General features: G+C 37.2%; 1 protein-coding gene across 2 annotated transcripts in view; it reads right to left on the bottom strand.

The window, feature by feature from the left end:
- Positions 1-7,241, bottom strand: part of tecpr2 (tectonin beta-propeller repeat containing 2) — a 34,154-nt gene extending 26,913 nt beyond the window's left edge. The window contains exons 1-5 of one of the 2 annotated variants that reach the window (XM_027172346.2): positions 7,076-7,241; positions 2,469-2,709; positions 2,251-2,379; positions 1,599-1,730; positions 298-455 (exon numbers count right to left, since the gene is read on the bottom strand). In XM_027172346.2, coding sequence (XP_027028147.1) covers positions 298-455; positions 1,599-1,730; positions 2,251-2,379; positions 2,469-2,709; positions 7,076-7,137 — 722 coding nt within the window. In that variant the 5' untranslated portion in view covers positions 7,138-7,241. Of the gene's footprint in view, positions 1-297; positions 456-1,598; positions 1,731-2,250; positions 2,380-2,468; positions 2,710-6,876; positions 7,036-7,075 lie in introns of those variants that run through there. The other variant, XM_047821287.1, reaches the window with a different exon arrangement.
- Between the last annotated feature and the right edge of the window lie 16,032 nt (positions 7,242-23,273).

The following is a 23,273-nucleotide window of genomic DNA, read 5'->3' as shown; positions in this document are numbered from 1 at the left end:
GATGATCTGGCTGGGATGAGGAAGAATGTGAGAACCTGCCCACATCCAGATTTACAAAGTTATCAAGTTGTAGATACTTAACCGAGAAGACGGAATTGCTGCCATACATGCTACTACAAGTCGAAGGTCAATTTAATTACAACACAATAAAGTGCGACGAAACTAGGAGTCGTCTTAATACTCTCCCAAACGCATTGCATATCTCAAAACTGCAACGTCCCTAAAATCCATCACTGCCATAACAAACAGGCCCTCACGATCCAGATGAAGGAGAGATGTAGGATTAGTTTGTCTTACCTTTTTCTGGGTTTGGTGCCCAGCTGCTGGACAGTTTGTTCTTGAGTGTTGAACACAAGAGAGCGCTGACAGGTAGAAACAAGAAGCACTTTCTGACTGTATTCCAGCTGAACTATGGCGGACGCCTCTTCTAACACCACAACTGGGTTGCACACACCCTGTGATTGAGACACACACACTACATTACATTAGACTCGCACAAACACATTTTTTAACCACTATGTACTCATGTTAATAAACCCTACAGCACCACCTCGAGTTTCATCATCTCTAGTCATGTATTATTTTAATCTAATTACTATTCTATTACAATTCTTCTTCTTCTTCTTTCGGCTTTTCCCTTCAGGGGTCGCCACAGCGAATCATCTCTCTCCACCTATCCCTATCTTCTGCATCCTCAACACTTGCACCCACTAGCTTCATATCCTCATTAATTACATCCATATACTTCCTCTTTGGCCTTCCTCTTTGCCTCCTGCCTGGCAGCTCCATGTCCAACATTCTCCTACCAATATACTCACTCTCCCTCCTCTGAACATGTCCAAACCTTCTTTATCTGGGCTCCCTAACTTTGTCCCCCAAACGTCCAACATGAGCTGTCCCTCTGATGTACTTGTTCCTAATCCTGTCCAATCTTGTCACTCTATTCTATTACAATAAAGTAAATTATTACTACGTTAAACCTAATTTGGCTAATCAGAGTTTATAGGCATTGCTCAAATCTCCCAAGTCATCTATAAATGTTTAATAATATACGAATATTCAGATGCATCTATTTTGCACGGTTGTCTTACAATTGTTCTATAAGCTCATTTGAGTATGAATGGATTGTAACAGAAACATTGCTGTTACTGATTTATTTTGTTTTATTGTGCCCTGTTGACTCCTTATTTTTGTTCATGTGTCTATCATCAACCAGTCAATGATGTTTTTCCTTTTTTTGTAAGATGCACTGATGGTTGAATCATTAACGGCCTGGATTTCTTTTTAACTGCTTGACTAATTTGGGTTTTATTAAAATTTATATATATATACACATTTTTTTATATATCATATATATAAAATTTTTTCCCCTAAACACTCTTTCACGCTGGTCGTGTCAAAAAAAGTTAGGTAACATCAATACATATAAACATAAAATTTTTTTATATAGGTGATCGCTGCACAGTATGTTCATGGACAAGTAATGCTATTTTGGCTAAAATCTCACAGCAATCTAAAGCACAAATCATTTCAGAAATATTACTATCTATCAGAATATCCCAGGTATGTTTGTCAGAAAGCTAAGCATAGATTTGCACCTGGTCCAGGTCCACAGCGGAATAGACCACTTTCCCTTTATCGTCCCCGGAGAAGAGTTTCATGCCATTAGCGCTCCATGCTAATGCGGTCACGGTGCTCTTATGCAGACCAACAACATCAAAGCGTCTCAACTGCAAGCAAAAGTTATACAAAGCCATAAAGTTCATGTCACTACACAAACATAAAGCAGAAAATGTCGACCAAGACCCGTGCTCTTATTTGCTTTCGGACATTGGAGAGTCTTTGAGAATTATTACTTTCACAGATGTTTCACAACATTTAACGTACCTATAAACAGATATAAAAGTATGTCATTCTTTATCTTGACATGTAAAGCAACCAATCACAGTTTGTTTTTGTGAAGCATCACCCATTTAAGGAAGTCACACAAATGAATGATTCTATACTGTGAACTTTCAGTGTTCAGAGCTCATTGTCAGAGTTATAAACACAACGGCTCCTTTGGTCATGATGTTCATTTCTTATTACTTTATATATTGAAGAATTGCTAAACAGCATCTTATAAATACTACAGAATATCGCTAATCCAGAAAACAAAAACAACTACTCAACTACCAACTGCTCAAAGTAAATATGTTTATATTAATCAGTATAACGTGACAATAATATCTTCCAGCAGAGCCTATATACCTGTTTATTCCTGCCTGGCAGCTGCGACACTAACTGAAAGAGCGTGACGCGGCCCGAGGCGGTACCAACAGCCACCAGGTCATCGAAGCAACTCAGCAACTTCACTACTGTGATAGCCTCACTTTTTCCCTGTTGAAGTCAGACACACGAAAAAACTGCTTTAAAACAGGAACCTGATCCAGTAACCCAGACTGAAATGAGTAGGTGAATGGTCATACCTCCAGGTTGTATTTGTTCATCTGGCTTACTCTTCTGCAGTAAAGGTACAGCATGCCGATGCTGCTGCCCACTGCGATGTAGTCAACGTTGCTGTCCAGAGCTGTGAGATAGACAAGGATAGAGCGGAAGCCTTTCTGGACTTTCGCAGGGATGGAGTTGAGCAAGTAGTAAAGAGGGCAAAATTCCCTCAGGGCCAGACAGGATGGTTGAGCTGCCATGGTTAGGTGATCCTTCTGCATACTGAAAATAGCAACACATTTCATGGCAAGCAGTGTTGTAATGTAACGGAGTACAAATACTTCGTTACCATACTTAAGTAGAAAAGTCACGTATCTGTACTTTACTTCTCTATTTAAATTTATGACAAATTTCACTTTTAATCCACTACATTTCCGAGATAAAATGTAAACTTTTACTCCATTATATTCCCACTAAAAATCTTCGTTACTACAAAATAAACTCAGCAGAAATGTGTGTGACTGTAATAAGGGAGGTTTGGTGTATCACTGCTCCTAGATTGTATTACGCTCCGCGCGCTGTACGGAGAAGCACAGGTACGCGCAGCGTGCACGCGCAGTCAGAGCTGGAGGCGTTTATCTATAACGGCGGTAACCAAAAACAGTGAAATGTCACTATTCTTATTACCAGAGTTGTAGCACAAACTAAATATTAATGCAAACAATCCATACAATACTAAATAAAAATAACATTTATTGATTTGGTCTATGTGAATATTAGTTTATTAATGACGTCATTCATCGGACACACTGTTTGTAGAGAATGCACACACACATGAACTGATCTGATTCAAGACTGACATCATTACATCATGCATAAAATTTTGGTGTCCACTTTCACCATTTAATAACACCATAACTTTTGGCTTACTATATAGTCATATAATATATAATATAAAACTCTTCTTGTTTTAAATTCTCACTGAGGGATAAAACCCCTAAAGATGAAACCCTAGAACCACCCCTGATCTTATACCTACTGAAAATCACTGAAATTTTACTTTTTACTTTTACTTCAAATACTTAAGTACATTAAATATCAGAAAATGACTTTTGATAAAGTACAGTAAATATCAGATACTTTAAGACTTTTACTTGAGTAATATTCTAAAAGGTGACTTTCACTTCTACTGAAGTCTTTTTCTAGTACGATACTTGTACTTTTACTCAAGTATTGCTTTATAGTACTTTATACAACACTGATGGTAAGTAAGGTAGCAGCACAGCTTGTTAAGTAACATTTTATGGTAGGTTGTTCTGAACTGTTTGAGAAACATGTTGGAAGAGCACCACAAATAACTACACAAAACCGTATGAAGAAGCGAGGCTGGAGCTGATTACTTTCGAGCTCAGACTGTAGACTGCAGATACAAATTCATGCAGCGTCATCCGTTCTTACATAAGCTTATTAACTAACTTGCTGTAAACTTGTGTTTCATGATAATGTACAACACCATGCATGTGCTATAGTGATTTACAGCTATCGGTCTGTTAAAGAACCTACTCTTCTGTAATGCAATACTGTAATGCAGTCAGGGTGCAAATCATACTGCACTAAAGTCAAGAATCTTAAACAACTGCTGACAAATAAACATTGTGACACTGTATCATACGCAACTGTGAACATACGCTTATGCAACACAAGTCAGCCATGCTTTAATCACTGGTGATGAATCAACCAAACCTTCTGCTCTCAACTTGTACAACAAGCAACTGTGATGTGAGCAAGTGAGTTCTTTGAGCAGACCTTAGAATTGTCTTGCTCACTACTGCTCTCTGAATTAAATCTTACAGCTGGTTATATTGGTTGTATAGTTATACTGAGTTTAGTGAGAAGGTTTGGCCTGAGTTTTCACCAGTGTGTAAAGCTTGATGGAGTTCCTTTGCGCATGTCTATATTCCTAATGATCAAATCCAGATCAATATGATCCCCAGCAATCACTCCATGATTACCACTGTTCCCAATAACCAATCCCTAATTACAACTGTTTCCAGTGACCAATCTCTGATAACAATTATTCACAACAACCAATCCCTGATCACCATTTTTGATAACTACAAATACATGATTACCATTTTTACTAAGTGCTAATACCAGACTGTTCACAATTACCATTCTTCACAACCAATCACTGATCACCATTGTCCACAACCAATCCATGATCACAAATGATCCTAGCAACTAATCCCTGATCACTATTTTTCATAACTACTAATAGCCAATCGCCACTGACCCTAGCAACTAATCCTTGATCACTATTTTTCATAACTACTAATAGCCAATCGCCACTGACCCTAGCAACTAACCCCTGATCACTATTCTACATGACTACTATTACCCAACTGCCCCTAACCCTAGCAACTAATCCCTGCACACCATTCTTCATAACTACTAATACCAAATCGCACCCGACCCTAGCAACTAATCGCTGATCACCATTCTTCATAACTACAAATACCTAATTGCCCCTGACCCTAGCAACTAATCCCTGATCACTATTCTACATAACTACTAATACCCAATCGCCCCTGACCCTAACAACTAATCCCCGATCACCATTCTTCATAACTACTAATACCCAATCGCCCCTGACCCTATCAACTAATCGCTGATCACCATTCTTCATAACTACTAATACCTAATTGCCCCTGACCCTAGCAACTAATCCCTGATCACCATTCTTCATAACTACTAATACCTAATTGCCCCTGACCCTAGCAACTAATTCCTGATCACTATTCTACATAACTACTAATACCCAATCGCCCCTGACCCTAACAACTAATCCCTGATCACCATTCTTCATAACTACTAATACCTAATTGCCCCTGACCCTAGCAACTAATCCCTGATCACCATTCTTCATAACTACTAATACCTAATTGCCCCTGACCCTAGCAACTAATCCCTGATCACCATTCTTCATAACTACTAATACCTAATTGCCCCTGACCCTAGCAACTAATCCCTGATCACCATTCTTCATAACTACTAATACCTAATCGCCCCTGACCCTAGCAACTAATCCTTGATCACCATTCTTCATAACTACTAATACCTAATCGCCCCTGACCCTAGCAACTAATCCCTGATCACCATTCTTCATAACTACTAATACCTAATTGCCCCTGACCCTAGCAACTAATCGCTGATCACCATTCTTCATAACTACTAATACCTAATTGCCCCTGACCCTAGCAACTAATCCCTGATCACCATTCTTCATAACTACAAATACCTAATTGCCCCTGACCCTAGCAACTAATCCCTGATCACTATTCTACATAACTACTAATACCCAATCGCCCCTGACCCTAACAACTAATCCCTGATCACCATTCTTCATAACTACTAATACCTAATTGCCCCTGACCCTAGCAACTAATCCCTGATCACCATTCTTCATAACTACTAATACCTAATTGCCCCTGACCCTAACAACTAATCCCCGATCACCATTCTTCATAACTACTAATACCCAATCGCCCCTGACCCTAGCAACTAATCGCTGATCACCATTCTTCATAACTACTAATACCTAATTGCCCCTGACCCTAGCAACTAATCCCTGATCCCCATTCTTCATAACTACTGACACCCAATCACCACCGACCCTAGCAACTAATCCTTGATCACTATTCTACATAACTACTAATACCCAATCGCCCTGACTAATCCCTGATCACTTCCATTCACAAGCACCAATCACTCATCAATCACCGAGTTGTAAAACTCTCTTCTTGGCTGGATTTACAATTTATAAATCTTTCGGCAATCTTTATAAACAATCCGTTTTACCTACAATCTGATTCAACGTCATTTCTTGTGTCTCGCTGTTCGTGTAAAGCAGATTTTGACACGCAAGTGATGATGCCGATTAAATAAATAAGCAAATGAAACTATAAAGTCATCTGACGACTTCTCGAGCGCACATTAGCTACCTGTCCCTTCATAAACACCATGAAGTGTTTCTCCTCCTTATTCAAAACACCTACAAAGAAACACCAGGGAACAATTAGAGCCCTAAAACTGGGGAACACGATTAGCTGTAATATTAAATATAGCCGCTATACACTTTTACAAACCATACACCAATGAATAAGATAACGAGATAATTTAATATTAGCAGCTAGCTAACAACGTACAGCGTTCAGTTAGCCAGTTAGCTATCATTAATAATATTATTATCGTTACACTCCCAGAACCTCCACATTGACTGAAGCATTTTCTCTGAAATACGAACATAATATAAGAATTAAAGCTGTTTAAATATGAAAGTATTTTACAACACTGTTGTGTAGCTTGGGCTCAGCGAGCTTAGCTTGTCAGTGTGCAGGGAGTATTAACGGTCCCCCACAGAGCATCACTCTTACACCACACTCTACTTACACTGAAGCTGACGCGAGATACGTTCACGGTACAAATAAAGATAGTGTCGGTGTGAAATTCTCAGTCCTCCAGCAATGTTTTGACATACGGCATGAACAAATCACAGACATGTCTGCTCTTGTTGATGTTGCCCGACGACCTTCTTCCTTTGCTTTAAAAATGTGAACGCTGAATGAAGTGAGACGACACCGCTACCTACCGTTCAGGAGACACAGACTCGTCTACCACAGCGGCAGGATGGCGGAAGCCCAAATGGCTCATCACTGCCTATATAAGTGCACTATATAGTATAGCAAATAATGGCACGTGCATACACTGTCTAGTGAGCTAAATGGTCAAATGTGAAGTCATATCTGACTCGACTTGTACCCCTTTTCCACCAAAAAGGACCAGGCGCTTGTTCAGAGCTAGTGCTGATTGCAAAGTTGGTTCCACTGGCGAACCTTCTAAACCGGTTTGCCTTTGCATCGGTTAGCCATCACAGAACCGAGTCTGACGTCACTGTATACGTGTCAAGTTTCTCAGCAACGTCAGCGCAGCAGCGGCAAACACAAACACGTCAACAATGGCGGATGTTGCTTTACTGTTAATGCTCATGGCTTTGTGAACCTACATTAGCATCCAAACGCGGCGAATCCAACGTGTACGTGCAGCTCCATGTAATCTGTATAAACGGAGGTTGTAATCGAGAAAGTTCATGACATTATTTTATAATTAACACAGAAAAAAGTTGGCCTTAGCATATAGCTACCTACTATCATGTGTGCTGATAATTGATCATATTAAACATTAGTATACTTAAGGTACATTATCTAACAGTAGCCCCGCCCCTAGCCCCTACTTAAGGTACATTATCTAACAGTAGCCCCGCCCCCTGCCCACACTTAAGGTACATTATCTAACAGTAGCCCCGCCCCTAGCCCCTACTTAAGGTACATTATCTAACAGTAGCCCCGCCCCCTGCCCACACTTAAGGTACATTATCTAACAGTAGCCCCGCCCCCAGTCCCTACTTTTAAGGTACATTATCTAACAGAAGCCCCACCCCCAGCCCCTACTTAAGGTACATTATCAAATGCGCTAACATTAGCCCCGCCCACAGGACCTGACACAAGCGGTTCTAAAGGGTAGGGTCTCCGATTTTTGAAAGCCAATGTCGACATATAAAATCACCAAAACAAACACGCCCCTAACCCAAATGGGTCCCACCCCTGTATTGAAAGCTCCACCCACACATACATACGTAACCCAGGCAACTAATGGAAAGAAATGTGTCTTTATCATAGCTGAAGGGAAGAACAATACGATTGCAGATAAACAAGCAAAAATGACACACAAGCATAATCATGCAAAGGACAAAGGCATATATTAGTTCTGTGTAACAAAGCAAAACCAACGTTACTCACCTATCGAGAAGGAAAAAAGCGCCTCGGCGTCTTAAGTAATGTTGGCCACATATTCACAGATTGGAGTTTCCAGAGTCAATAACTCCTGAGCTAAACGCTGTTACTAGCAAAACACGGTTGTAGCTGCCTCTCTACATTACTACGATAGAAAAGAGGTGTTATTTGTGTAGTAACAGCGTTTAGCTCAGGAGTTATTGACTCGGAAAACTCCAATCTGTGAAAACTGTAACTTAGCCAACAGTTTTACAACACTGACAACACCTGCTCAGAACAAGTAGGCCAGTGGTTCTCAAACTGGGGGCCCTGAGATAGTGCCAGAAAACATCTGAGTAATAGAGGCCCCTGGTTAATTTTTTCAAAGGTGACTGCATTGAACCAATTTAGGAGGCTATCAAAGATTGCAGCCTTGGTTTTAGTGCTTACACATTCTAATGCTGATGCCCAGAGGGTGTTTTCGATAGTCGGTTTGAACAAAACCTCAACACGAAACAGCTTGTCTCTGGACGGGACATTGTCCTCAATCATGACCCTAAAAATGTCTGGGCTTGAGCTGAACTGTTTTACTGTTTCAAATGAGAACAACATTACAAATGATAAAGGAGTCCAAAAAGGCAACAAACACAATAAACAACAACAGTCATAATCTCTCTCTCTCTCTCTCTCTCTCTCTCTCTCTCTCTCTCTCTCTCTCTCTCTCTCTCTCTCTCTCTCTCTCTCTCTCTCTCACACACACACACACACACACACACACACACACACACACACACACACACACACACACACACACACACACACACACAAATGGAAATTGAATAAATACTTTGTATTTGGTTAAATTGTGCTCAGTGATCCAAGCAGATGTCACTCTTGCCTGTCTTCAAAACTTGAGAGCCATGTATTACCAAGCATACCATGATAAAAAAGAAATAGTTTCAACGAAGTTGAACGAAGAAGAACAAAGCGGTTAACATCATACATAGACCTTGTAGACAGATTCTACAGACAAGCTTGCAATACGATGCTTGCGCAATAGAGGGCGCTGTGACGAAATAGCATGAAATGTTATTAGACGTGAAATAAGATGTGGCTTTATTCATTCGAATTCAAGTTGACAACATAAAATAGTTATAGCTAAAATCGTATGAGGTAATAAAGAACAATAGGAAGAACAGAATGAAATGAAATAGATCTGTGTGTATTACATATTCTGTTTATGTATATACACATGTACAATATGAGAAGTGTTGAGTGTGTGTGTGTGTGTGTGTGTGTGTGTGTGTGTGTGTGTGTGTGTGTGTGTGTGTGTGTGTGTGTGTGTGTCAGTGGAGTAGGAGGTACTGGGTACTGTTGGATTGTGTAACCTGATGGCTGATGGCTCAAAAGAACCCCTCAGATGTCTTGAGGCATGTATCTGGATGATCCGTGTGTATGTGGTTTATTGCATCAGGCTTTGGGTGTTTTCCTTGAGCTTGATGGAATTGTTGGCTAATTGACTGCAATAAAGAAGTTTGCACCTTCTGGAGAGTCTCTTCATTGTTTTATTCTAAATCTATTTTATTTAGTTCAGTAAAGTGGATATATGGACGAAAGACCCTGGTTCACCCTGTGATGTGTCCACTTGGAAGAGAGCTCTGAGTTCCGACAAGCTTTCAGCTTCTCTCTCACTCTGATTTCTCCCTTCACGCTGTCCAGTTCCATCCCATCACAGATCTGGCCCTTCTCACCAGCTTACCCAGTTTGTTGGCACCACCGTTCTATATATATATATATATATATATATATATATATATATATATATATATATATATATATATATATATATATATATATATATATATATATATATATATATATATATATATATATATATATCTGAACATAAACAAGTTTTCTATAAAATAACATGATTCTGTAAATATAAAGCTACTCATTTTATTAGTAAAAATGAGCAACAAGTGGTTTGAATCCTTGTAAACATATGTACAAATCTGAGACTGAAGCCATGAAATTTTGCTGTTTGTGTCTCTGCCACTAGATGGCGTTGGTATAATATTTTTGAGTTCTCACTAGCAGGAATTCTCGAGACATCTTCAAAACAAGAGGTTAAATCTTTGTCGGATTTCTATGAAATGATCATCATAACCAGGAGATGTTGTAGCCTAGTAGTTAAGCTGTTGGTCTGCTGATCACATGGTTGTGAGTTTGAACCCAGGTCCACCAAGCTGCCACTGCTGGGCCCCTGAGCAAGGCCCTTAACCCTTTATTGCTCGGTTGTATAAAATGAGACTAAAATGTAAGTCGTTCTGGATAAGGGTGTCTGCCAAATGCTGGAAATGTAAATGAACCAATTCAATTTTATAATCGATTTAATCAGTTTTTCTTCATTAGTTTTCTTCCTGTGTGAAGTATATTTTAACAAGTATCTGACACAGATTCGTGATAAAAAAGACTTGGCATCAGACACATTCCTGTCATCTCTGCTATCATCCACTTGATATAATGATGTATGGTACCATTGTTTGGCTATAAAAGTCAAAGGTGGTGTCACTAAAACCCTGATCTCCGTGCTAATACACCCTGAAACAGGGTAGCTATGTGCTCATGAAATAAATCAATCCTAAGCTTTACCATAAAGTAGCGAATGACCGATGACTCCTGTAGTGTCATATTAGTAAAGACATTTAAGGTTGATCAGACGATTAGCAAAGTGACAGCGCAGCATATAACATTTAAGAGGGTTTCATGGGAAGAGTGACCATGCATGCTAACATGGATTGATTTTGTTATTTATACTGACAAAAACTAATTGCAACTAAACCAAGTTTGATTGATCCTGACAAAGTTAGGGTGATGTCATTAACCAATGTGACAGAATGTAATGAGCCATGAAATTCCACTTTCACTATGTTACATGTTTATTTCTCACAAAGCGGCTGTATAGAAATTATTGATGTAGATTTAGATCCCTAATGATTAATCCAGAGGCAGCAGTGGAAAGAAAAAACTCCTTGAGACAACTAAGAAGCTTTGAGAGGAGCTAGGCTGTAAAGAGATTTAGATTTCTAATTTTCTAGATAATGCAAATATGTTTGGTGATATAGATAACACGGCAAAAGATGATGACACTTGTGTGTTTGATGATTGTAAGGCCACATGTTGTCATGCCTCATCCGGGAGTCTGTCTAGTGACTGTGGGACCATTTTGGGCTCACTGGCAAAAACAACAGCTGCTCTTGTTTGGAAGAAATTAGTGTTAGACCTGTCACAATGCCACAGAGAGCTGGTGTTCCATACTCTACCAGTCTGCTGCATACACACACAAAATTCCTTAACACCGCACTCTTACATTACTCCTATTCCCAAGTCCCTCGTTACCCAACCATGCGGGCTTGGAAAGTTGCTGCTGTTTGTACAGGTGGCTCAGGAGATCAATAGTTCTGTGCCATCTGTTTAGATTTCACTGTTGCATCATTCATGTGCTGATAAATCTAAGCATGTTTCCATATTTTAGTTTTTAGTGATTGCTTTTAAGTGTAATTACAATTTAGGTAGAAACACAAATCAGTAAAGAGGCAGAAGGCACTGCGAGACACCAAACTAAATCACAGACAGGATAAGCTCGCATTTAATAAAAGCAGTAATTAATTCATTAAAAATCGTTCATTAAAATTGCTCAAATCTATGATGGGGCCATTAAGTTCCTACAACATATCCTGCTTAGCTGTAAGCTTACACACACACACACACACACACACACACACACACACACACACACACACACACACACACACACACACACACACACACACACACACACACACACAGTTCGACAAACTTTATTAAAAAGTTCACAAGATGTAAAATAAATGTAAAGAATTAAACATTCCAGAAATAAGGTTGTATTATTCAAACTTTATTAATTGTATTATTCAAACACACATCACTGTCAGTTAGACTATCCAAACTCCTTTTGCTAACTTAAGATTCTTAATAATGATAGTGACGTGACAGACGGCTAAGTATGGTGACCCATATTCAGAATTCGTTCTCTGCATTTAATCCATCCAAAGTGCATACACACTGCAGTGAACACACACACACACGTGAACACACAGAGCTGTGGTGCCCGGGGAGCAGTTAGGGGGTTTCAGTGCCTTGCTCAAGGGCACCTCAGTCGTGGCTGGCCCGAGACTCGAACCCACAACCTTCGGGTTACGAGTTAGACTCTCTAACCATTAGGCCACGACTGCTCCACTGTTCTTAGAAGATTCTTCATCATTACATCACTTGTAGGATGCTTTAGTTACCCCATCTTATGAGGTTAGAGTTGGAGTGCAGGGGCAGAAATAAGATAAGATAAGATAAGATAAGATAAGATAAGATAAGATAAGATAAGATAAGATAAGATAAGATAAGATAGAACTTTATTGATCCTGAAGAAACTCCATTTGCCAGAGACTGTTTCGGATTACAAGAGAAATAAATAAAATGAAATGCAAGTATGACACTCCACATGATGCGATAATGCACATGGTATTATATTAATGTACATATTGTATTTGCTATTTTGTGTATATGTCTTGTAGTGTTTTATATTATCTGTTTGCACTGTTACACTAGGTTTATCTGGCTTGTACTTGGTCCTGGAGAAACGCCGTCACTATGTACTGCGTCAGCTTTATATGGTTGAAATGACAATAAAAGCTTCTTGACTTGACTTGACTTGGCTAATTATTGTAAATAATGCATATACTGGCACAATGATATTGTCAGGATACGATGAATGCAGTGTACCTGGAGCAGAGAGGTTTAAGGGCCTTACTAAAGGGACCAGAGAAGTAACTTGGCGGTGCTGGATGTTTGAACCTTTAGCTTCTGATCAACAAGACAGAGCAACAAACAAAATAAAACCTATATATTTACTTGCAGTCTACAAACTGTATACTGTGTATTATTGCACCAGCTAGATGGTTGAAATGATAATCAAATCTTCTTGAGTCTTACTTGTCTCTAAAGACACTAAATATCAGTAACAGTTCTAACACAGATACAACAGACTTCTACTGCTCTTAATCCTACAACTGTAATGACAATCAAACCATTAGAATAAGTAAAGCCGATAAATATTATTCATTATACCCGACTGCGCTGTATCTGGAAGCTGAAACATGTCTCCTGTTCGACATGTTTGGTGAATGAAAACATCAACTCTTTGGTTTCAGTGGACTGAATAAAATGCATATTGTCAGTGAAACGGTTGGCGATAGTTGTGTTAAATAAAGTCTTGATTTGTTTAGGCTGTGTTAATTCTCTTTACTTCATATACACATAATGTGTGTATTCGTCAGATCCTGTTAAAACGACTACACACAAACTGTACTTGAGTGATTGTTGCTCTATTTTCTGGCTCAATCTACTGGCTGTTAAAATAAAAGCAATGGAAAAATTCACCAAAGAGCTCAAAGGATGATTATTGACTATTTTACAAAAGACAAATCAATGTAACACACACAGACCTTACATACACATTCTATTCTATTCTATTCTACTCTATTCTATGAGCAGCTACAGGGCAGATTATATATCAAGTGTGTGTACTGTAAAGCAGCTGATGTAAGCTGAGCTTGCTCAGTTTTTTTTTCTATTATTAGTCTTAAACAGGGAATCTGTGATAGATATAAATCCCTCAACATAACTGGATTTTAAAAAATGTGCAAATGTTTATATGGTGACATTTTCTGTGAGAGGTGGTTTCTTAATCAGGGCTTTTCTCGTAGCCAGAGGTAAAGCTAAATGTTTTCCAACAGAAGAATATATTGTGTTCAGGACAAAGGGCCTTTCTTGAGACCTTCAACAGTGAGACTGTATGAGAGAACTGTTTTATGCAATATTAAGTGAGAAAAGAATAAAAAGTATGAAGTTTGTTAATAAATAAAATAGGGTTTGTGTTAATCAAACTAACCAGAACACGATCTCACATATTCTCTATATCCTTTTCCTACACAGTGTCACGGGACAACTGGAGTTCCTCAGGGCACAAGGTAGGAAACACCCTGGACGGTGTGCCAAACCATTGCATGGCACAATCACACACACACACACACACACACACACACACACACACACACACACACACACACACACACACACACACACACACACACACACACACACACACACAAAAACTTTTTAGAAAAACCCCCAAACCTACAGTACAGCAGTGGTGCAGTATTTTGTCTACTACTGTAATACTGGAATTTGCCACTTGGGATAAATAAAGCTTTATCTTACCTGAATCTACCAAGATAGGGTACAAGAAAATGTTCAGCTTTATGTTGGTTATTTTTCAACTATAATATAATATAATATAATATAATATAATATAATATAATATAATATAATATAATATAATATAATATAATATAATGTAATATAATATCGGTTTATATTGTACGGTTGTACTATTTTGGGTGGATTTGATGGCACAGTAGCGTAAACTGAAGTATTCATGATAAATGAGTAAATAAATGAATAATCACATGTTGGTTATGTTCTAACTTTCTGCTGCTCTATTTGATTTAAATGTAACTGTCTTTATTTGTTTATTTATTTTTGATTGTTTAGACATACATTTCTTTTAAAAAATGAAAGTTTTAATTTTTTTAATCGGTAAGGTATTAAAGAGATTAATTTATTGATATAAGCAAATACAGATGCAGAATTAATGTTTGTGGGTTTTTTCAGTAATGAAGGTAGAAGTTCATGCCTCGAGTCAGCCCCTCCAGCTCAATTTCTCGTGTCTGGTAAAGTCTGTGCTTTTGATGGATGTAGCCGAGTGATGAGGTCATGGATTGCTTTCGAGTCTGCCATATCGTACAATATGCAATATGCTCTGATATAAATCAGAATGCAGTCACCTGAGCCTGTGGCACTGAACCTTAATCGAGCACAGCAGTATGCCCAACCTCATGGAGGAGTAGAAGAGAAGGAAGAGGAGGAGGAGGAGTGGAGGAGGATTGAGTGAACATAATTTATGACCCCAAGAGCTTTCAAATGGCCAAAACAAAACAGTACGCTCATGTTTCTCACATTAATTTTGCATGGGTTTTCTTTTACAAGGTCACAGGGTGGCACCCTACACTGGACAGAGGCCTTATCCGTCCATCCTTACAAAAACAAATAAACAAATAAACAAATAAGCCAAAAAATTAACAGAGACAGAGTCTACACCTTTGTATAAAACGAAAAATCCTAAATAGTGCTCTTTAGGTGTGTGATCATAACGACATGACCGTCTGCACGAATAAACTGTTGATTTTCTTTACACGTGGCCTTGAGTGACCAGTGGAAAAAGCCACAAGGTTTTTGAGGCCTGAGGACATATGAGTTAAACCTCCTGTCCTTCACGTCCGCACACAGTGACACGTTCCATGTGATCTAAATGACTGTGTATAGCCTTTACTGATGGTTATCTGAGGTTGGACAGATATCTCCATGACATGTTTGAATAGTTTGTGACTGATGTCTGGTTGATCGAAGGTACAGTATAATGTTCGACTTGAAATGAACCGGTAAAACAAAAACAAGCCACAACAAGTAGCAGTAATAGTTATAGTAAGCCAATATTCTTGACCCTGTGCTATAAATATTAAATCATCTATGATGAAGGTTTACAACAAGCTCGATCAAATATATTCACCAATTTTAAAAATGTCCTGTATGACTGAAAACTTTTATAGACACACAGTTACGTCTTTAAGGGTTTGGTAATTAAAAATAGACCAAAAGTTAAATCCAGACGTAAATCTTTCTTAATAATCACAATTGTATCAAATAAAGAATACACACACAAGAGAAAAGCTGTTTCTTTGTTAAGCCCAGCACGTTTTTATAATAAATCTTTTTAGGCTTATTCTTTATTCACACATACAGTGACTCACAGAGCAAAGCGACCCGACATCATTCACATTGAATGGGAGCTGCCAACTTTCTGTGACTCGAATGACAGCGACTGTTGGAGACTGGTTGTGGGTGTGTCCGGCGTCGCACCAGATTTAAAGAAAGTTTCATTTTGTGTAAATATGAAGTGACTCGGTGCAGCGTTTTATCTCCAAAATGATTTTGAGCACGTGTTATTAGTTACTGCGATCAGTAGTAGGAACGTCTTGACGTGTTGTCATAATTTAGTAACTTCATAGTTCAATGGGTTTAGATTATAAGTAATAGTGTCTCACCATATCATCTGTTGTTATAGAAACAATAACATTTTACAATGTTAATGAATGGATCCAGTTACAATTCTGTAATTTCTAATTACCTGTTAGAATGACTATATATATATATATATATATATTTATATATATGTATATATATATATATATATATATATATATATATATATGACCATTTCTGTAATTCTGTAATATTTATTCATGCCAAACTGCATTCCGTTGCTGTGTACCTGTACTATGCAATGACAATAAAGTTGTATCTATTATCCATGTATCTTTTGTTTATACGTAATTCTATAAAATGAATCGACAGCTTCTTACTAATCCGATTTAAGAATTCAAACATATAATAAATAAGATTGAGAATTAAAGATATTATACCACAGCAGAGCTTCTAGACTGTTTAACAGCAGCAGTGCTGACAATAATTCCAGTTGCCGAATTAAAACATTTACATTTACTTCATTTGGCAGATGCTCTTTCAGTATATAAATGAATTCATTATAAAACTGTAATGATCTTATGTTGCTTGTGAAGGGCATTACTAAATGAAAAAAAATAAGATCTCTAAAGAAAATAATGCCAATTCCCACTGATCATTCTGTTCGTTTGTGTGAATTCACTTATTATTTTGTCTTGTGGATTATATATAAACATGTGTTATGTGAAATATCTTATTCGAGGAAGAACTAAATGAAAAACAAACCTCAGATCATAAGACGAGTCTTATTTAATTTAAATTTGTACCGTTTTACAGATTCAGAAGAAGCGGATGTGAACTTATGACCTCAACTGCATAATATGTACAAACTCCTGCGAGATACAAGGAAATCTCTTGCTACAGACTCTTCTGTCTGTACTGTACAGCTGTCTCTGTGATTGTCTTCAAACAAAGACTTTATCTCATCTGTAATTACAAATAAGTAATAAGTAATAAAGTAATAAAGTAATAAATCCGGCTCGCTCATTAAGGCTAGACGTTAGAGATGTAGAGTAATTTTATTTGAAACTTTCAAATTATTATTCTGTTTCTATATTTCTGTAAAGCTGCTTTGAGACAATATCAATTGTACTAATAAATTCAATTGAAAAATAAATACAAAAAAAAAAAAAAAAAAAGGTGACTTCTTTGCAACGTTCGTATCTGTACTAGCCTGAGGGGGAATTTGATAGACTATAAAGTGCTTCTGTCAGTCATGATGATGTCTGTTATAATGTAAACGTAAGTAAGATGTGAGTATCTTAATTTGAGTATGATTTGCCTTTTGTGGTTCTGTAACCAGACTTCGGAGGTGAACAATGCTCTCGGTTTCCTCAGTCGTGCCGTCATTGCAGCCAATGACATCACCCTGACTGTGCATACATGTGTGTGTGTGGATGCATGTCTGTGTGTGTATATCTAAAGAAATCTTGTCTCATCTGTCTAGTTCTCTTGTTCTCCCAGGTAGGAACCGCAGCAGGTCACTGCAGATACCTGAGTGAAGCACTGACAGCTCCAGAGTCCACAGGGGGTCAAGCTGTATGTGTGTGTATGCGCGTGTGTGTGTGTGTGTGTGTGTGTGTGTGTGTGTGTGTGTGTTTGAGAGGGTCGCACCCAAGTGTGAAGAGCTCTGCTGCAGTCCATGATTACAGTTGCCCAAGAGCTGTCCTGCATTACAATAGAGGTGTGAGAGAGGACAGAAGCACAGTGGGCAAGCTGTGAAAACAGAAAGACAAAAGCAGAGGGCTGGGAAGAAGGGAACACACACAGGGAGAATGAGAGAGCAGCTGAGTGTGAAAAGAGGAATGACTGTGCTGAAGAAACCACATAATGAGCAGTGTGAACTTAGAATAATGACTTTATTGGCTTCAGAGTTGCAGTAATGAGAGTTTACGTAGCCAAAGTTGGGACAAAGAATGTGGATGTTGTTGATTAGGGATAAATTTAAAGTGTGTAATTTATATACTGAATTTATAGATATCTGTAAAGCTGAGATCCAAAATTGAACTGACATTGAATGTGGATGTGTGTTAATGCGTTCATTACTACACTGCGTAATTCAAAGCACCTTTGTATGTCACAAAAACGCTGTCAATGTAAATAAAATTAAATCATTTGTATTGCTATTGTCTTATTGGTCCTTGTCAGCTGTAAAGCATCATCTTCTAATTGTAATGTATAATAATACAATAAAATAAAATGAGAGTAAATAAGAAATAAATATAGGTTATAGGTCAAATAAAAATTATTTGTAGTGCTATAATCTTTATTGATCCTTATCGGCTGTAAAAACACAATCTTCTCATTTTATAATAATAATAATAATAATAATAATAATAATAATAATAATAATAATAATAATAATAACCGGTGATACATTGTGTGTGCCTTAATATGAAATTATATATATATTCCTCTGGATATTCTTTAATATTTGGGTTTAAAAATGCTCTCTAAAAATGCTTTCTAACATATTCTAACACATTTAATGAACTTTAATCCTGAAGGAAATTCTTTTGCCAGAGGTTGCTGCTGAGTACACAAGAGAAATAAATATAAACAAAATATAAATGAAATATACTATATATAGAAATTGTACAAAATAACGTGTTTGAGAATTCAATAATATTGCACATGATATGATATTAACATACATATTGTAAATATTGTAGATTGAGATAGTGCATGTAGAGTAATGATATAGCGATACAGTGATTATAAGGTGATTTGTAAGGTTTTTAGTTTTAGGATATTCTTTAAAGGCATATACGACATTTACATTTACAGCATTTGGCAGATGCCCTTATCCAGAGCGACGTACATAAGTGCTTAACTCTAACTTTGAATACATTAATGCTGGTTCACTAGGTTACATACTTAAGATACCATGAGTTTAAAATATTTGTTCAAAGTTACAATGAAAAAGTGTCAAAGGTTTTTTTTTTAATGCATAATAATACATAATAAACATGCTGCATAATAAAGATGCTGCATTTTACCTTCTAAATATTATCTGTGTTAGAAAATAAATCCCAGGGGACTGGTTTGGATTTTCCCCTGCATTGAATCAAAGGATTGAATGGCGAGTGACTTCATCAAGCACAGCCCTGAGTAAACAGATGAGCTGTTCCTTAAACACACATTTAATCACCCATGCCTTTGGATGAGCTCCATTACTGTGGAACAACTATTAATGGCTGTAAAAAAAAATACACCAGTTAGTGAACCACTTTGAACCATAAACCAGCTGGATTAAATATTTTACTAACATTACTAAAACGTGCTCTGCCATGACATCATGACCGGCGCTGGAATGATGTGTATCCTTGTGAATGAATCGTTTAGGTAATGGGTTTAAAATAGAAGCAAGGTCACATCAGCATGCTTAATGAGTCATATAAGGGGGAGCGGCTTGTTTCAGACCCTCCAGTGCACGAGATATAGACGAGGAGAGGGAATTGAAGGCAAGATTAATACTCAATTCTCTGACCTCACTGTAACACAATGAACCGTTTGAGTAATGAGTTCATGACCATTCAACATCCCATTTTGTCTTTCAAAATCAGCAAGCACAGGAAAATGTGTTTAAAATAAACATTTCATACATTTGATGGTGTATATTTTTCTACTGGGCAATCATTCAAATGAAAGTAATCCGGTTTGTTTTTATTCCTACGTCAAACAATGTAAAACGATCTTATTTCAAATCAGTTTCTTTGGTAAGTTTCCTTCTTATTTTATTCATTGGCATGATGAGCACTGGACTAATGGATTCTTTTTTTATAGCACAGCTCTTCATTTTTCGAAGCTGAATAAATTTTCTGTAACATCACGACTCAGAGAGTAGTTCAATATAAACAGCACATTTACTGAAATTTGTGTATCAGATGCTCAGAATAACGTAGTCACTTAATGTGTTTTTAGTCAACAACAACAACAACAACAAAAAACTACATATAATCACTGATATGGCAAAGCTTTCTGTCTTCTTTTAACATTTATAGATTTTAACTTGTATGATACTCCAGACACGGTAGCATGGATGTGAAAGTCTAGAGATTAAGGTGTTGGACTACTGATTGGAATGGCTTGGGTTCAAACCCCAGGTCCACCAAGCTGCTGCTGCCGGGCCCCTGAGCAAGAACCTTAACACTCCGGTGTATAAAATCTAGGTCTCTCTGGAGAAGGATGTCTGCTAAATGCCGTAAATGTGAAAAAAAGTCTTTGGGACAACAATTGTTTTCACCTTAATAACTTCAAGAGAGAAAAAAAACAAGGCTGGTATTAGAAGCTGTTAAAAAAAAAAAAAAAAAAAAAAAAAAACCAGGAACAATTTTTTCCTCACTAATATTTCCATTTAAATTTAACTATATTATATACTAATGTAACTATAAATCATTAAAACACCCAATAATATACAATATACAATATATAGTCAATAACATACTCATGTTTTTATTGGCTGGTGGATGGCTAAAGTATAAGAGGAATAAAGGCTTTAACAAAACACCCCAGTGAGGGTTATTTTCCTAATGCGTCATTAGTCATTAATCATCTGTAAAATGTTTTGTGCTGCCATGATTACAAAGCCACTGTTCTCATATCTGATACAAAACTATGACAAACTTCGGCTCAGTATAAAAAAAAAACAATCGTGACAGTGACAGATCAAATGTATGGTAACATTTCAAGACAAAACCCCTTCATTAATTCACCTCAAAGCAAATGACCAAATTCCACTCAGCTCAAAGAGAATTATGAGCTACAAATCTTTGGAGAGAGTCGCACTTAAGCCATGTTACAGCCTGAGAGAGAACGAGTACAACAGGGAAGATCCCTTACAGAAAAATCACATACACCATCACCGTATAACTCCTCAGTACAACAACATATCTTATTGTGCAACGATATGCCTATTATAGAATTTAATTAGAAATAATTAAATAGAATGAATTATATTAAAATCTTAGTTTTATTTTTGTTTACCAAATTTATTTTTTTAATTAATTTATTATTATTTATTATTTATCCTAGTTATTTATTTCTATTATATATAATATTATAATATTATAATAGCTGCAGTAATGAACCCATTTTTTAATTGAGTAAATATTACGATGTATTAAAATAAAGTATTTCTGATTCTGATTCAGATGTTGGAACATTCCACCATGTTCTAACCTGAATTTTGCAAACAGGAATATGTGATAATGAACCTTGTGAAAAATAAATCCACATTGTCCTATGTGTAAATAACTGCGTCATCTAAGTTGTCTGAAAAAAAACAAACAAAAAAAAACAACATGTGTGACACTCTGCTCATTTCTGTGATTTTCTTCTGTTTGCATTCTTTACTTACTAAAAGGTTTGGTTTTTGACTGTTACTGTTTTAGCACTGCGACTCTTTATCATTTCACCCGTAAAAGCTTTGCTATTTAATGCCGTCATGCTCTAAAGTAAATTAAACCACAACTGATGTTTACATTAAAAAAAACCCTTTCATTTAGGTTATTTATTTTGTTAAGATCTTTATGTCAACGGCGCAAAATTCAGCTGACAACCACAAGAGTGGAAGGGTGCAGTAAATCAGAGTAGACGGGTGTGTGTGTGTGTGTGTGTATGTGTGTGTGTGTGTGTGTGTGTGTGTGTGTCTGCATTCCAGGAAGATGATGTCATGGATGGTGGTCAGAGCTCAGCTGCAGGTGGCCACGGGCTCTCTGGAAGTCCAATGACAGTGTGTTACCATTAGCGTCTGAATAGAGAAGATTAAGAAAGAGAGGCTATAGAGGTGAGAGACCCTGAGCCTCTTCTATGGGTTCACTAAAGCACAGGTGTTAAATGAAGATCTTTGTCATGTCAACTCAAGGCAAGTCACTTTGACCACAACAACATATGGCTTGAAAGTCACTTTCCAGATCAGGGGACCTCTAGAACACAACACAGCACTCGAGAAAAAAAACCCAAGCTCTTATTTCCGGTCAGCATCAAAGCCTGTCACATGTATAGATCACATACTCAGGTTCACCAGACTTGTTTGCATCCATTGCTCTTCCCAATGTTCACCTTCACTTTTTAAATAACCCAGATATCCAAGTTCTCTTTGTGACGTACTGCTCCTACCCTGTTCTAGTGGCGATTCCATGCCTTTGTTCTCTATGTGCATTTCTGTTGTTTTTTTTTTAGTTTAATTCTGTTTGTTTGATACTTTGCTCTTCTTGTTTGCCCTAGTTATCTTTTTTTGCCGTTTGCCTGACCATGGCCTGTTTATGGATTTGTCTTTCACATTGTCTGTTTGATTTTGAAATAAAAACGTCACTTACATCCAGTTTCATTCTTAAACACCATCAGTATCTTCACTGATACACAGAGAATATTCTCGTGATTTATTAATGACATTCACAGAATACTGTAAAGCACGGTCTGGATACTTGATTGTGGATTTGGTCTTGCTGGTGTAAAGCTCTGCAAATTCTCTCATTTTTATTGAACAGAATTTATGGAACAGGAATTATAGTCATCTACATACAGTACATCTAATATAGATTTTCTCAATCTTAAAAAAAAACCCCTTACTTCCATGCAGGTTTTTACTTATTAAGGTATGAATTTAATCCATTGTAATTCGTGACAAAAGTCATACGCTAATAATTATAACAATGCAAAAAAAATCTAAATAATTCTAAAATTCTAATAATTTTGGTAATATTGGTAAAAAGATGAATCCCAATGATATGCTTCACAGACCCCTGTGGTTCCTGGACCCAACCTGAAGCACTGATG

The sequence above is a fragment of the Tachysurus fulvidraco genome, chromosome 12 (assembly GCF_022655615.1).
Source record: "Tachysurus fulvidraco isolate hzauxx_2018 chromosome 12, HZAU_PFXX_2.0, whole genome shotgun sequence".
Taxonomy (NCBI): Eukaryota; Metazoa; Chordata; class Actinopteri; order Siluriformes; family Bagridae; genus Tachysurus; species Tachysurus fulvidraco.
This window is presented reverse-complemented; position numbering and strand designations above follow the sequence as displayed.